This window comes from Clinocottus analis, unplaced genomic scaffold (genome assembly GCF_023055335.1).
Source record: "Clinocottus analis isolate CAN_PGR_092001 unplaced genomic scaffold, fCliAna1.0.p SCAF_12, whole genome shotgun sequence".
Lineage (NCBI taxonomy): Eukaryota > Metazoa > Chordata > Actinopteri > Perciformes > Cottidae > Clinocottus > Clinocottus analis.
In genome coordinates this window covers 19,709,950-19,724,498 of record NW_027175843.1, presented here as the reverse complement: position 1 = coordinate 19,724,498, position 14,549 = coordinate 19,709,950, and the positions used below count along the sequence as shown (strand labels likewise).

Below are 14,549 nucleotides of genomic sequence, written 5' to 3'. Positions count from 1 at the left end.
GTGAGAAACAGGCTCCTGGATGTGATGACTTGACGTGATTTGTCGCCCCGACTCTCCAAAAATACCGTCGGAGTTTATTCTTGACCTTGGAAACACGAGGTAATAAATAAATCTTTTGACTGTGAGATAAAAGCAGGTTACAGACAGGAAAGTGGCCTTTGAGTTTAGATTTCTGGCGGACGCGTTTTCATTCACATTTCTGGTGCACTGAACTTATTTTAATGAAGAAGATGAAAACAAAACCAAAAGAAACACCGGGAAGAAATTAAAGATGGAAGATGGAGATAAGGAGAAAACAAGATGGAGGGAAGGAGGAAATAAAGGAGAGGAAGAGAGGGGGGTGTTGGAGGAGAGGGAACAAAGAGAAAGTTGATTGGCTCTGAAATGTTTAAGTGAGCTCTGACGCACACACACACGTACACACAAACTCGCACACACACACGTACACACAAACACACACACACGACCCAGCGTAAGCGAGCAATGGTCTCAAAGTGGTTGTCCTTTTGCTGAACTCACACACACACACACACACACACACACACACACACATACACACACACACGGTTCACATGGTGTTCAGGACACTCCCGTTGGGATGGGCTGTCATCGCCATGGTTACTGTCTGAGTGAGGACACACACACACACACACACACACACACACACACACACACACCAGCGTCCCACAAGCACACGGCAACTAAAGTCCTACGTTATGTGTACGTCTTCTGTGTGTGTGTGTGTGTGTGTGTCCAGCGTTAGTTCTCTCTCTCTCTCTCTCTCTCTCTCTCTCTCTCTCTCTCTCTCTCTCTCTCTCTCTCTCTCTCTCTCTCTCTCTCTCTCTCTCTCTCAGTTGGTCCTCCGGTGTTTCTGGTGCCACAGCGCGGTCGGCAGGTTCTGGCAGCCCTGGTACTCTCGCCGCATCTCGCCGTCCGTCAGAGGCGGCGTGGCGTTGCACGGGGCGCCGGCCAGCGTCACGTTGAGGAGGCCGGCCCACGGCTCCAGGAGGCGGGACATCCCGGTGCCCTGATGACATCACGGGGAGGAGGGGTGGGAGGAGGAGGGGGGGGAGAAGACATCTTTAAACAGGGTTCATACACATTGTGACCAATGGACCTCCACGACTTATCCACGACTTTTAACCACATTTCTATGACTTTTCACCAAATTTTCATGACTTTACAAAATTTTCATGACTTTTTATAAAATTTTCATGACTTTTCACCAAATTTTCATGACTTTTTACAAAATTTTCATGACTTTTTACAAAATTTTCATGACTTTTAACCAAATTTTCATGACTTTTTACAAAGTTTTCATGACTTTTTACAAAATGTTCATGACTTTTAACCAAATTTCGTAAATGAACGTCATGAACACATGAATATAACACATGAATATAACACATTTACATACATTTTACTACACCTTTGTGATTCTATTTGTTTAAAGGACTTTTCCAGGCCTGGAAATAACCATTTTGAAACGTCATACATTTTTCCAGGAACCCTGATCGTGGTCTCAATGTGATGGATTACTTTTCCCAGGTGGTCCAGCAGGCAGCTGGACGGGCTGATGTAGGACCAGCTGCCCTCCTCCCAGCCGGCGCCGGGCCGCTGGTGGTTGTGGGTCTGCCGGGTCTGCCGCTGGATCAGAACCACGTTGATGTGTTTCTGGGACCCCCGCAGCCGCTTGGACAGGACGCCGCTGTAGCTCTGGTCCACAAACAGCAGCACGCGCGTCGCCCGGCAGCCGGCCAGGTCGGCCAGCAGCTCGTTCACGGAGTACCGCTCCTTCAGGTCAGCCTGGGAGGGGGGAGGGGGGGGGGAAGAGAGAGAGAGAGAGAGAGAGAGAGAGAGAGAGAGAGAGAGTCATTAATACCTTCCTATGTGCACTTACATCTCAGTAAAATCAACGATGTTCAATGTGCATCCGTTGGGTTTCACTTCTTTTTTTTTTAAAAGTCTCTAATGTTTATAGTATTTCCAGATGTGATATCACAAATAAACAGAATTATTAAAAACACAATCTTACATCTCGTTTACAGCCATTAACCGCAGCCCGCTGGGCCCGGTACCAGAAACATTTCTCCATAATAACGACCTTCACATGAGCTCATGGCCACAATTTTGAGAAACAACAGAAATACTTTCGCCTGGGTGGTCCTCCTGGTGTGTGTGTGTGTGTGTGTGTGTGTGTGTGTGTGTGTGTGTGTGTGTGTGTGTGATCAAAGGAATCATCTTATCAGGCTGATAATGGCTCCCATGTGTGTGCATCATTTCCTCTCTGTGTCGTTGATGTGCTTTGAAGACAAGTTTGTTTCTGTGTGTGTGACATTTCTTCTTGATAGTCTCCACACACACTCACACACACACACACACACACACACACACACACACACACACACACACACACACACACTAAACCATTGTGTGACCTATCGTAGTTACTGGAAATTCGAAAATTAAGTTGTGGAAAATGTCACAAAAAAAAAAGGTTTCATGTTCGACTGATGGTGAAAAGTTTGTGTTTGGATAAAATACACACAGTGCTATTCTGTAAATATGATTAAAATGTGCCTAATTTATTTTTTCCAAAAGTTTATAGTCAAAAGAAAAGTAACATAACATACTGACACACTATACAAACAATCACACTCAAAGACGACAACAAAAAGAACAAAACAGAGATTATCTTCCTCTATATTACAGCTGTCATAAAAAAGTATGATGATGCGAAAAAGCGGTTTGAATATTCCTTCTTCGTGTCATTTGCGCTGAGAAGCTGCGTCCGTCGTCACCGCCGTCCAGACACTCGTCCTGGAGGAGTCGGAGCTGTGTGCGACTACGGAAAATATTATGAACCCAGACACGGAGGAGTGTGATGTTACCACGTTTGTGGTGTTTCCTCAACAAGTGTAACGCAGAAATAGTTGTTTTTTTCATGGTAGATATAATGAAAACTGTTTTACAGGAACGTGACCGGGTCAGTTTAGGTTAGCTAGTGAGGCTATGTGCTGGTAGCTACAGGAACGTGACCGGGTCAGTTTACGTTAGCTAGTGAGGCTATGTGCTGGTAGCTACAGGAACGTGACCAGGTTAGTTTACGTTAGCTAGTGAGGCTATGTGCTGGTAGCTACAGGAACGTGACCGGGTCAGTTTACGTTAGCTAGTGAGGCTATGTGCTGGTAGCTACAGGAACGTGACCAGGTTAGTTTACGTTAGCTAGTGAGGCTATGTGCTGCTAACTACAGGAACGTGACCGGGTCAGTTTACGTTAGCTAGTGAGGCTATGTGCTGCTAACTACAGGAACGTTACCGGGTCAGTTTACGTTAGCTAGTGAGGCTATGTGCTGGTAATTTGGGGTAACGTAGACGCGCCGCCTTTCTGCTGAGAATGTTTGCATAAAAGCGAATTGACTACATAAAGTCAGGCGAGTAAAATCAGGCTGAAAAGTGTTTTGGTGTCAATGCACCGTTAGTCCGTCTGTCACCATGCCTCGACATGCGTGTGCGTGTGCGTGTGCGTCGCTCTTACGATGCCGTTGAGGTTGGCGTCCCACAGCAGCATGGCGCCGTCGCTGCGCGTCGGCGAGTTCAGGAACAGGACCAGCGTGTCGGCGCAGTGCTGCTTCCTGCACACGTAGGACACGTGGTTACGGATCACCGCCTTCTCCGTGGCCGAGTACACGCCCTCCACGTCGTCTGCAGCGGGGAGAGAGCGAGACACGTCAATAAATCAGGAACTTCACTGCAAAGAAATGTCATTTTATGAGAACACTTGCGTCGACGTGTTCTTGGTCATATCCATTTATTGCGCATCACGATGTCTCCACCGATGACTTCCTGGTGACTCGATGCTTTTGTGCCGTGCTTTGCCAGGAGCGAGCTATAATGTTTGAAGTGCGTGTCGTACAGACTTAAAACTTTGAGGTTTAGTGATGCCGAAGCGTCGGCGTCCTACCGGGAAGCTGCCCGCTGCTGGCGAAGAAGGTCTTGATGTGCTCCTTGTGGAAGCCGTTGTTCTGCAGCATCCTGTAGAACCTCTGAAGGTTCTCAACGTGCCGCTGGAACGTCATCTGCTGCTGCCAGCCGCCTGTACACACACACACACACACACACACACACACACACACACACACACACGTTCAGAGGGCAACGTGAACACATTCACTTTTTGGAAACCGTGCCCGAAAATCCTCCCGCGGCCATTTTAAGTCCCAGCATGCCCCATTCAGACAATCTTTAGTCATAAAATACATAATTTTTCCATTTTTGAATCAAACGACACAGTTTTTTTGACTGAAACTCCTTCCTAACAGGCCAATACTTTGTTTTATTGTGATTTTTGTTGTAGATTCTGATTCTTTGGGTCCTAATCTTTCCAAAAAGGTGTCTTATTGACGCTCCAAGAGGCATTTTTGGGGAATCTGGCTCATATGATGCTGGATGTTCATAGTTATGATCAAAATATCTTTTTAAAAGTGTTTTTTTGTTGTTGTTGCAGATATACATTTCCCCAAGACTTTGCTGAACAAATACATACGATAAACACAAGTATTGGAATTAATTTTGGGTTCCTACGACGACTCAAACAGGGAAAAAGAAGTCTGGAGATGAAATTGGTTCCAGAGTTTTCAGCGGGTTGAAGCCCGGCTGTCTTTATTGGCCGTGTGATTGTGATTATGCACCAGGCTCTGTGTCTGTCTGACATCAGCTACATGCGGTTGGTTTTATGGGTGGTGTAAAGCGGCGATGGGGTTCACACGTGTGGGCGGAGCAACTGTTCCACAGCTTCACCGTTATTACCGTCCGATGTTTGGGCCTTTTTATTATTCACGCTGCAACGTCCTCGCACTCCATAAACTTCCCAGGTCAGTCAAAGCTGAACTGATGAAGTGCCACACATTATTTTTCTTTTCAATTTAATACTTTGTAGTGTCTCCTTATTTCTAGAGATTATCCTCCAGTAATACACCGATGTGTTCCTCTCAGTGGAAGTCTGGTTTAAACTCTGTGACGTCATCATTTAGGAACAATGACAAATTGAACGTGGACCATAATAAAGAATGAATAATAAAGAAAACAGCCAGCAGTGAGTAATATTTACATTTTAAGGATAAAGTGCTACCAATGGAACATTTAACAGGTTTTATCCGGTCATGGAAAACCTGGAAAGGTCATGGTATTTTAATATTTAGGTTATTTACACATTTCCAGGCCTTGAAAATCCCAAAAGTTGTGTAAAAGTCATGTAAATGTTTTATATTCATGTGTTCATGACGTTCATTTACGCTGAGTGTGAAATAATGAATCTGCTTTTAAAAGAAAGAGGTTTAAAATATCAGCAGCATACATACAGGCATCTATATAAATGTTTATTCTTTTAATCAAACTATTGTCTCTCATTCATTTGAGTCATTTAAGGTTTACTGTATGCTTTGAATCCTCATTGTTAGTTTAAATACTACATTTTATCACTTTTTACTGTTCACACACAGATTTCACACAATGTTTGCTCATGGGCATTTGGTTTAAAGTCATGGACATTGGCTAAAAGTCATTAAAAAGTCATGGAAAATTGGTTAAAAATCATATAAATTTGGTCTACAGTCATGGAAACCCATTGGTCTGCGTGTGTATGAATGATTAATTGGACCCTGACATAACTTTCAGATGACATTACTGTCCGTGATAAAGAGCTCTGACTCATAGACTTGTAGCGTTTCCTCAGCAAAGGGAAAATACAGCAGACTTCATATCATTTTTTCAGGACATTTGACTTCAAATTGTTTTTATATGTGATTTCCAAGACAGGGAAATGTTGTCAGATGTTTCCAGGACGCTGTGCACGTCCTGTTGGAGATTGTCTGTCTTTCGTTCCATGAATAAGACATTGCGGCTTACATAGAAGTAGTATTTTGTGAATTGTTGCCTGTGTTGTGGGTGCATGTTTGCAGACGTTGGCGTCTCTTGTGTCTCGTGTCGTACCTGAGATGAGCACCGCGTGATCGCAGGTCTGGTAGAGGCGGCAGGAGAGGTGCGTGGCCAGCGGCTGCTGGTGGCAGCGCCGGGTGTTTTTGTTCAGCTCGCAGCTGGAGACGGGCAAACCGGGCGCGCCCATCGGCAGCGGCTGAGGGCAGCGCGCAAACTCAGCGTGGTCTGTGGGAGCGGATCACAATCACCAGTTAACCCCCATGAAACCTGTTCTTTAGGCCTCTGCTCAAAAAACACACACCCAAACTGAAACGGGTGCATCTCTGCAGCCAGGCGGGCCGTTTGAATGATGTTGTGTTATCATGAAAGGATGACATGTGAGATGTTGTTCAGATGTGTAAATATCAGTCTGTATGTTTCTGGTTTAGAGGAAATGAAGATGACACACAGAAAGAAATGAAAAGGTTTCAGGTCCGCCTAGAAATAGGACTCCAAAATGGCATTTGGGAACAGAAAATTTGTATTTTCTCATGTACCAAACCATATAGTTCACTTATGGCGTTCCATACATCCACATACAGCAGTTTTGGGTTGTGTTGTTCAACATATTTGCTTATGATTTACATTTTTTAATAAGAATTTTTCAGTTTCCGCCCACACCAGAGGTGTTTTTTTTTCATTTTTTTTATCCCTGTGGGTATGTCAATGTTTGCCACAACAGCACGATAACATTTTCCCAGCAGCTCTTTCTCACGAGGCCTCCAGGTTGCTGGCAGCGAGGCCGGCAGGTGTGTGGGTGGTCTTGGCTCGGACGTGAGAATAGTTGTGCGTCTCACTCGGAAAGCCTCCTACCAGGAAAAGTGAAACAGAATGCCACTCAACCCATAAAGCGAAACCACCCCAATTTAACCGAGCGAGCATGTTTTCCTCACATCCCAAACAACTTGACACACAAAATGAGCTCGTTGCGACACAACTTCAACTGGAAATTCTGTTGCTCATCTCAAAAATATTGGGTGGATTGTTGTAAAATCTGGCGTCTGATAGTCAACGAATCCAAAAGACTTTGGTGCTGTTCTTACTTCTTTACAGCAGGTTGACATTTCTCTACATTTCTGCCGTGAGGGGGCGATAGAAAAGCTCTGGATTTTACATTCAGCGCCTTTTAACATTGTCATTATACCTTTAATGTAAAAACGTGTTGTGTGCTCAATGATGCTCCGTCTTCCAGGAGTCCTCAGGTGATCAAAGTTGGATGTTGCACCTGTATTTTTCGATGGAAACGCTGTTATCATCTCGGACTGTGTTCAGCGTTTAGATCAGAATCCGGAGGACATCGCCTCAAACGAAGGAAGACCAGCGCCCCCTTCCTCCGAGTTCCTTCTGCACCTTTACATGAAAGCATTGACGCGTGAGCCCTACCGACACATCTCAGCCTCTGCGTTCGGTTGCCGTCTCCGACTCCGACCACCAGCGGGAGGAAGTGGACCTCGCAGAGCCCTCCGGCGGCGCGCTCCACCAGGCGGCTCCCACCGCTGGCGGCCATGGCGCCGCCGCCGCGCAGCCGGCCGTGTCCGTTACCCATGAGCCTCTCCGGCCCGGCTTGGCGACGCTTGAGCTGGTTCTGGCAACGACCCTTCAGGGCCAGAGTCAAACACTCCTCGCCTGAAGACACGGAAGAAAAGAAAACGTTTAGGTGGAGTGAAAGTGAGATCAACCCTCCCCTTGCCGGCTGAAAAAAGGTACAAATGTAACTGTGGTCGTGTATCGCTTGGTACATGTGACCACGGCCAACATGGCCAGAGATGAGCGAGAACACAAAGAGTCAAGTTTTTGCTGACGATGGGCAACATTGGATCGTCTCAACAACTCTTTCGTCGTCCTGCCATCACCGGGTTAAATGGGGTCTAAAGAAAGTTTCACTTTAAAAGACTTTGGTCCAAAACCATCTACAGGACCCAGCAGGGGGCCCAGTGATGTGTGTGTGTGTGTGTGTGTGTGTGTATGAATAATTGACAGGTGTGTGTTCGTGTAGCACGGGGCCAAATTCACCTTCGCATCTGGCCACAACCGCTCGCACAGCGGGAAGTCCACAACTTGCACTTTCACACACGTCTTGTCTCGCAGTCCTTGCGAGGACCAGCGCAGAGCGCGGGTCCCCTCGGACTCTTTCTACATGAATGAAGCACTTTGGAAAACGCTTCTTTTGCTCCTTTTATCCCCGGTGAAGACGTTGGCCCCTCCCCCTCCCTCACCAAAAGTGGTGCTTTTTAGAAACGCGATGTTTGATTGTCGACCCTTTTACAGACGTGACCAAAATACTCTCACTTTCATGTCACGGAAGAACTTGCCCCGTCTCTCTGTCGTCACTCGCAGCGTCGCGTTGACGACTTCTCAAAATCTTTTGCTTATTTAGTACGCTGTTGAAACATGCTACCAGCTAACCAACCCGTACGGGAATGCCTTGAGGATGCATGAGGACAAAATCAGAATACAGTTGGAGATGATTATTTCAAAGAAATTGGGGGATGGATGGAAAACCTTCACCCGTCATTGGTTTTACACCCAACTTATCCTCATACAATAGCTTGTATGTGTAGTTTTGGGGGTTTTCTATGGATACAGCCTGCGTTTTGGTCAAAAACTACTTTGTTCGGTTTAGGAAAGGATTGGGATTTGTGTTAGAATACCTACGAAAGATTAAAGTATAGAAGATACATGACAAAAATGTCAAAGTTTGATTTGAATTAAGTATGGAAGTTATGTTAATGGTCAAAGATTGGGTTAAAATAATTTTACAAGTGACTTTAATACTGAAGTGACATAACAAAGAGGTTATTAAGTATGGAAGTTATGTAACAAAAAGGTCAACGTTTTGTTTAAGACGCCATGCAAAGTTACAAGACAAATAAGTCAAATAAGTCTTCTGGTTTCGTGTGATAACGGATGAACAATGGTCTCCTGGGTGAAAGTCCTGTGGTTTTTACCCACCTGACCACCCAAACCTCCTCCATACGCAGATTTCATCACTCACAGTTATGTGGATTTTATATGACTTGATGAGGAATAATCTATATATATATATATATATATATATATATATATATATATATATATATATATATATATATATATATATATACTAGTGCATTTAAAAAAAAATCTTTAACTCTCCCTCCAAACTTGAAGGAGAATTTATTCACAATTTGGTTTTTATTTTCAAGCATTGGCCAGTTAAACTGGAACTATCCTTAAATCTAAACCTAATTTTAAAGTGAGTAAAGCCACCTAACTGTTTTAATATATGTACTGTTATTTACCCTTTTGTATCTATTATTGCACTATGTGTGTATTGTTTTATTATACGTCTGTTTATTGTTCTACCTTTCTAAATAAACACTTCTGATTCTGAAAGACTTTGACGCTGAAAGCAGCTAAACTAGTCTGTAGAGAAGTGACGGTCAATAATCTGACCTCACAAATGTCCTCTTTCTCAGTCTAAACCTCAAGTGGCTTTTCACAAAGATGTGCAAGAACACACACACACACACACACACACACACACACACACACACACACACACACACACACACAGTGCTGAAGATGTAGCTGGTCGGCCCCCCGCTGAGCAGGAAAGTGTCTCGCATCACACAATGAGCTATAAATGGAGCTTTCAGACCGCGCACATCCAACTTTAACTTTCTCTTCTGCTTCAGTTAAATGCAGAACTTTACACGCACACTCCCTAAATATGTACACACATAGGTGCACAATCATAATCACAGAGAAAGAACCACAAAAGGCATGTGGAACCTCTGTGGAAAGCTAATATTACACACACATTTCTGTCATACTATTGCATCATCAAGTTAACGTCAAGGTAATGTAATCGTTGCCTGTTCTTGTGATGATGGAAGTTTATTTTGAAAAGATGAAATGATGCTTGAGCGAACATATTCTGGCACATTGTCACCGATGTGCAAAAGTGGCGCTAGACTGGTGTAAAGTATTATATGTTGAAGCTGTAGGTGCATTATTTGATGCATTAGTGTGAGAAGGTGTTGATTTTTAAAACATATTTGGGTTTATCATACTGAAGATGAGCCTCTGTTAGAGAGAAGGACGTAGAACATTGTATCATCTGCATAAAGACGGACATTAAAATGCTGATTAGGTATGATTATTATTATTATAATTATGAATAACGGAAATTGTAATGGGCCAAGAATGGACCCCTGCGGCACCCCATTAGAGATCACTCTTACTACAACTTTTACTTCTTCTTTATCTATTTATTTGTATTACATTTTTATATTTTCAGTAGATACGGTGTGGTTCTCGACCATGGCGTGGGCAATCTAATACTTTCAATATTGATGAGGGGAAGGGGATACGAGAGGCTCCTCCCATCTTGGGTTTCTATTGAAATCTGATTGGCTCAGTCAGGTTAATTGTGAACGTGACACAATGTGAGCAGTATTTTTTTTTACTCAATTCATTGGTGATGTGCTCGTGTATAAAAGCGGAGGACGCATCCTGAAGCCTCTCGGAGGTCTTCAGCAGCATCAGACTCTCTTTATACCACAAAAACTGTGTTTGGTTTAGTAAAATTACTGCCCCAAATATGTCTGCCTGCCTAAAAGTCCTCTCTATTGGAAATTACGATAGTCTGGAAGGAAATACATTTCAATCAAAAGGTTTTTTTAAAGTGCAGTTTAGTTGTGGAAATGGAATTCAAGGATACATTGTTGCAAAATGACAAAGTCAAGACCAATCAATGGAATTCTGTGGGCTACATTGTTGCAAAGTCGGTACAATTAAAGACAGATATCTTTAAGGTTTCGATACATATGTAATGTTTGTTAATGCCAGTGTTTCCTGCACACCTGTAATGACTCAAACAGAGTCTAAACCTGGGGATGACTCACCCAGGTAAATGCCATCCTGGTGGGAGCACCTCTTCTTCGTCACGTTCACGTCCACGTAGAAGAGGACCACCGGGTGGCCGAAGTTCTCCCCCGGGCTCGGGTCCAGCACCAGCACGGCGTCGTGGGCCGTGGAGCCGGGGAAGGACGGCTGCTGCCTGTAGGGCCCGTCCCCTCGGTTCAGCATGCTGAAGCCTCCGCGGGGCTTGAAGCTCACGGAGGAGTCCGGCAGGACGGCCAGGACCTTGTCCGAGTTACCTGGAGGGGTTTGGAGGGAAAGCGTGTCACTAGTGAACAGAAAGGGAACTGAACAAACAACGACAGAACTATGACTTTCAGTTTCAGGGCCGACTTTTGCACCCAGTGATGTTATTGGTCACTGAGCCGGATTCTTGTATTTCATTCTTAGGGCTGATTTAAATGCATTAAGTCAAATGTATGAGCAGTTCTTGCTCTTACATTACGGGTTTTAATACAGTATGTATTATTTTTAATCACTTCTTAAGCATGACATTCAAACACATCTTGAAATAGTTTGACTTCAACAACATTACATAAAACAACAGGTCTGGTTAACACCTGCAGTGAGTTTTAAGTTTCTGGGTCTTTTAATGACGAGTGGAAAGATCAAAGATCCAGATTTAGGGGCCTATTTTATTACTTTGTCAATTTGTGTTTGTAGATTTTTTCTAAATTCAACAAAAGTTACCAATTCGAGAATAATGCCTCGTTGGTATTTTTTAAATGTGGAATTTAATTTGTAAGAGAACACATAATTGTCTTCAAGTCCCCAACTGGAAATGTTTCTTGGTGATGTATATTATTTAATTTATTTTACTCCTTTCACTTAAAAACATCCCAGAGACACAAAGCATGAAAAAAAACACACAAAATGACCAAAAGACACAAACGAAGATACAAAAATGACGACAAAATTATACAAAAATGACCTGTCGTGTTTCCAAATGTTTGTAACTGAACAAAAAAAGGCAGTTTTCTCTAAATAGTTTTCTTCATATATAAATGAGTGATAAATCTCCACTTCTCCATCTCTTACATCCGCCAGACGTCTTCCTCTCCATCTACATGCTTCTCCAGATTCATTCAAATATCATTCAGAGTCGGATATATACAATAATTTATGCAAAAACGTATCCACAATCCCGTCTGTAACAAACCTTTGATTCAAATACATCAACAAAGTGATTTTTTAAAATCTGGCTTCATCCAGTTTTTAGAGTTTTATTCTGGAAAAAAAGGCAAATTAGGATAATACAGCATTTCCTTATTGAATTATATGATTTAAATGACTTACCCTCTGCACTGGAGTATGTCTTATTACATATAATTGGGACTATTTAATCATATAAAAAAAACAACTATAATTTGCCCAGAATAAAATTAAAAATCCATTGTCAAGAACTTAATTTCATCTTTAACATACTTTTCTGCAGCATGTTTTTGTACGAGTTATTAGATTTGACCAACTGTAAATGCTGACGAAGCAAAAATGCATTTTAGTTGCATGTTTGAGATGTTTCAAGAGAACCAAAGAGGAACTCACATGTTCTCTTGCTGTTCCCATTTACACTGTTTTTTAACTATAAATCAATCTTTTATGTACAGACATAAACCGCCCCTCCCCGAGTGGCTTGTGACCCTCTGAGGCCTCCGTACCTGCGGCGCCGCGCGGCTCCGACGCGTAGACGGCCACGGCGGACGGCGGCAGGTGGGCGAGCCGCCTGCACTCGGCCTCGGACAGCGAGGACAAGCGGAGGCACCGGTCCAGCTGGTCCCGCTGCAGGGACTGGAGGCCCGAGCGGACCCAGCGCTCCAGCCGGCCCGGGGCCACGCCGCCCGCCGGGGCCGGAGCCGGAGGCGGAGCCGGAGCCAGGGCCGAGGCCGGGGCCACCGCCGCCACGTGCAGGACGAGGACGGAGAGCGGCGCCGCCAGAAGCACCAGCAGCCTCATGCTTCCTTTCTTTTAATCTGGGTTCTTTTCCTTCTTTTCTTTCCCTTTTTGATTTTGTTCTTTAGAGTTTTTTTGTTTTATTCTTTTGATTCGATTTCTTCCTTTTCCTCTCGGTTCATCCTTTTGCCTCCTCGAATATTCCTTTTCTTCTCCGTGTCCCCTTCCAATCAATCCCCCTCTTTTCCCCCCAGATATTTCTGTGTTTTCTTTCGTTAATCTTTTTCCTTTTTATTCCTTCGTATACTTTTTATTCCGTCCTGCGTTTCTGCAGCTTCCTCCGAGTTCGTCAGTTGCTCCTCAAAACTTTTGCTGCTGATTCTTCACCAGAAACAGATTCTTTGAGTTCTTCTCTTCCGTCACTTTCAGAATAACGGGATGGAAATCTCCAATTGAAAAGGGAAAATGTGTTTTCCTTCCATGTGTTTTGGGCTGACAGGTTGAAAGTCCGTCTTCCTCTGAACTTCAGAGGCGTCACGCAGACGCTGATTTACAACGTCTCTGATCGTTAACAAAAACTTGAGTTTCTTCTCTTTCTGCTTTCGTCCTCCTTATTGTTTTCTGGATTTCAACAACAACAAAAAGAGCAAAACTTGCGGTCGTGATTTCTGTCTTCCTAGACGCTTCTTTGTATTTGATCTCCTCCAGACACCAACATCCTCTTGTGGTCGATCTGACCCTGAAACCCTTTTTCTCACACTCTTTCCCTTCTTCTTTATTCTTCTTTTCTTCTGGTTTTCAGAGGGTTCAATACATCCAACAGTCCCCAAAGGCTCCAATTCAGACTTTTTTTGGGATTGTTCTTGTGTTTTGTTGATGGACTGTTTTCATTCTCCTCCCCCTCCTCCTCCTCTTCTTCTTCTTCTTTATTCCTCTTTTGGAAGGAAAGATTTATTTCAACCGATCCAGACGGAGCTGCAGCTTCAGGCTCGGTGCGGGTTTGGAAGGTGATGGATCATCCGGGAGTCAGAAGACGTTGGAGACGTATTCCTCAGAGGACGGATCCTGCTTCTTATCTTCTTTCTTCTGGGACGAGCAGCTCGTCCTGCAGACTCTCAGTGGCTCCTGAGACTGGAACGTCCTGCAGCTCTGCAGAAGTAGTCCTGCTCTCTCTCTCTCTCTCTCTCTCCCTCCCTCTCCCTCTCTTTATCTCCCTCTCTCTCTCTGCAAGCTCTGACATGCCAGTGGGATAGAGGGGAGGATATGAAAAGAGAAGAGTCCAAAAAGGAGAGTAAAGGATGAGTGGGAGAAAGATGGGAAGAGAGAGAGAGGAGAGAGAGAAGATGAGGACTGGTGTCAGGAAATGAGGGAGGAAGAAGAAAGAGGGTTAACAACAAGAAAAAGAGAGAGATGGACCGGACATCAAAGGTGAAGGAAAATAAAAGAGGATAGGAAACTGCAAAGAGCAGAGAAAAAGAGAAGAGGGGTTAGAAGGAGCAGAGCAAAAGGAAAGGAAAGAGTGAACGGAAAGAGGAAAGGAAACAGGGAGGAAGTGAGATGAAGAGGACAGGGCAGGGGGTGTAAATGAAATAATCAGGGTGAAAATATGATAGTCGGAGAGGAAGAAAAAGAGTAAACTATCGTGGACGGAAAAGCATGAAAGAGAGAAAAGAAGGTAAGGAGAGGAAACTGTGAGGGAAGATAGAAAGGAGCGAGGAATAGGGAGTGGAAAGGGAAGGAAAGGACATTGCAAAGTGGGTAAAGGATGAGAGGAAAAG

The 14,549-nt window shown here is 44.0% G+C and overlaps 1 protein-coding gene across 1 annotated transcript; it reads right to left on the bottom strand.

The window, feature by feature from the left end:
- Nucleotides 1–327: 327 nt before the first annotated feature.
- On the bottom strand, nt 328–14,138 carry si:ch211-67e16.11 (uncharacterized). Its single transcript, XM_068571824.1, has 8 exons — nt 12,540–14,138; nt 10,866–11,120; nt 7,360–7,602; nt 5,992–6,162; nt 3,965–4,096; nt 3,539–3,705; nt 1,540–1,806; nt 328–1,027 (listed from the first exon to the last, which is right to left on the bottom strand). The coding sequence occupies exons 1-8, from the start codon at nt 12,832–12,834 to the stop codon at nt 851–853; spliced, it is 1,707 nt and encodes a 568-aa protein (XP_068427925.1). The 5' UTR covers nt 12,835–14,138; the 3' UTR covers nt 328–850.
- Nucleotides 14,139–14,549: the final 411 nt, after the last annotated feature.

Excerpts from the sequence above, each read along its gene's own strand:
- si:ch211-67e16.11 (XM_068571824.1), bottom strand. The coding sequence starts at position 12,834 with ATGAGGCTGCTGGTGCTTCTGGCGGCGCCGCTCTCCGTCCTCGTCCTG. Across the intron at positions 3,706-3,964 it reads CAGCAGCGGGCAGCTTCCCG|ACGACGTGGAGGGCGTGTAC; the intron begins GTAGGACGCCGA and ends TCCCCGCTGCAG. Across the intron at positions 1,807-3,538 it reads ACGCCAACCTCAACGGCATC|GCTGACCTGAAGGAGCGGTA; the intron begins GTAAGAGCGACG and ends CCCCCCTCCCAG.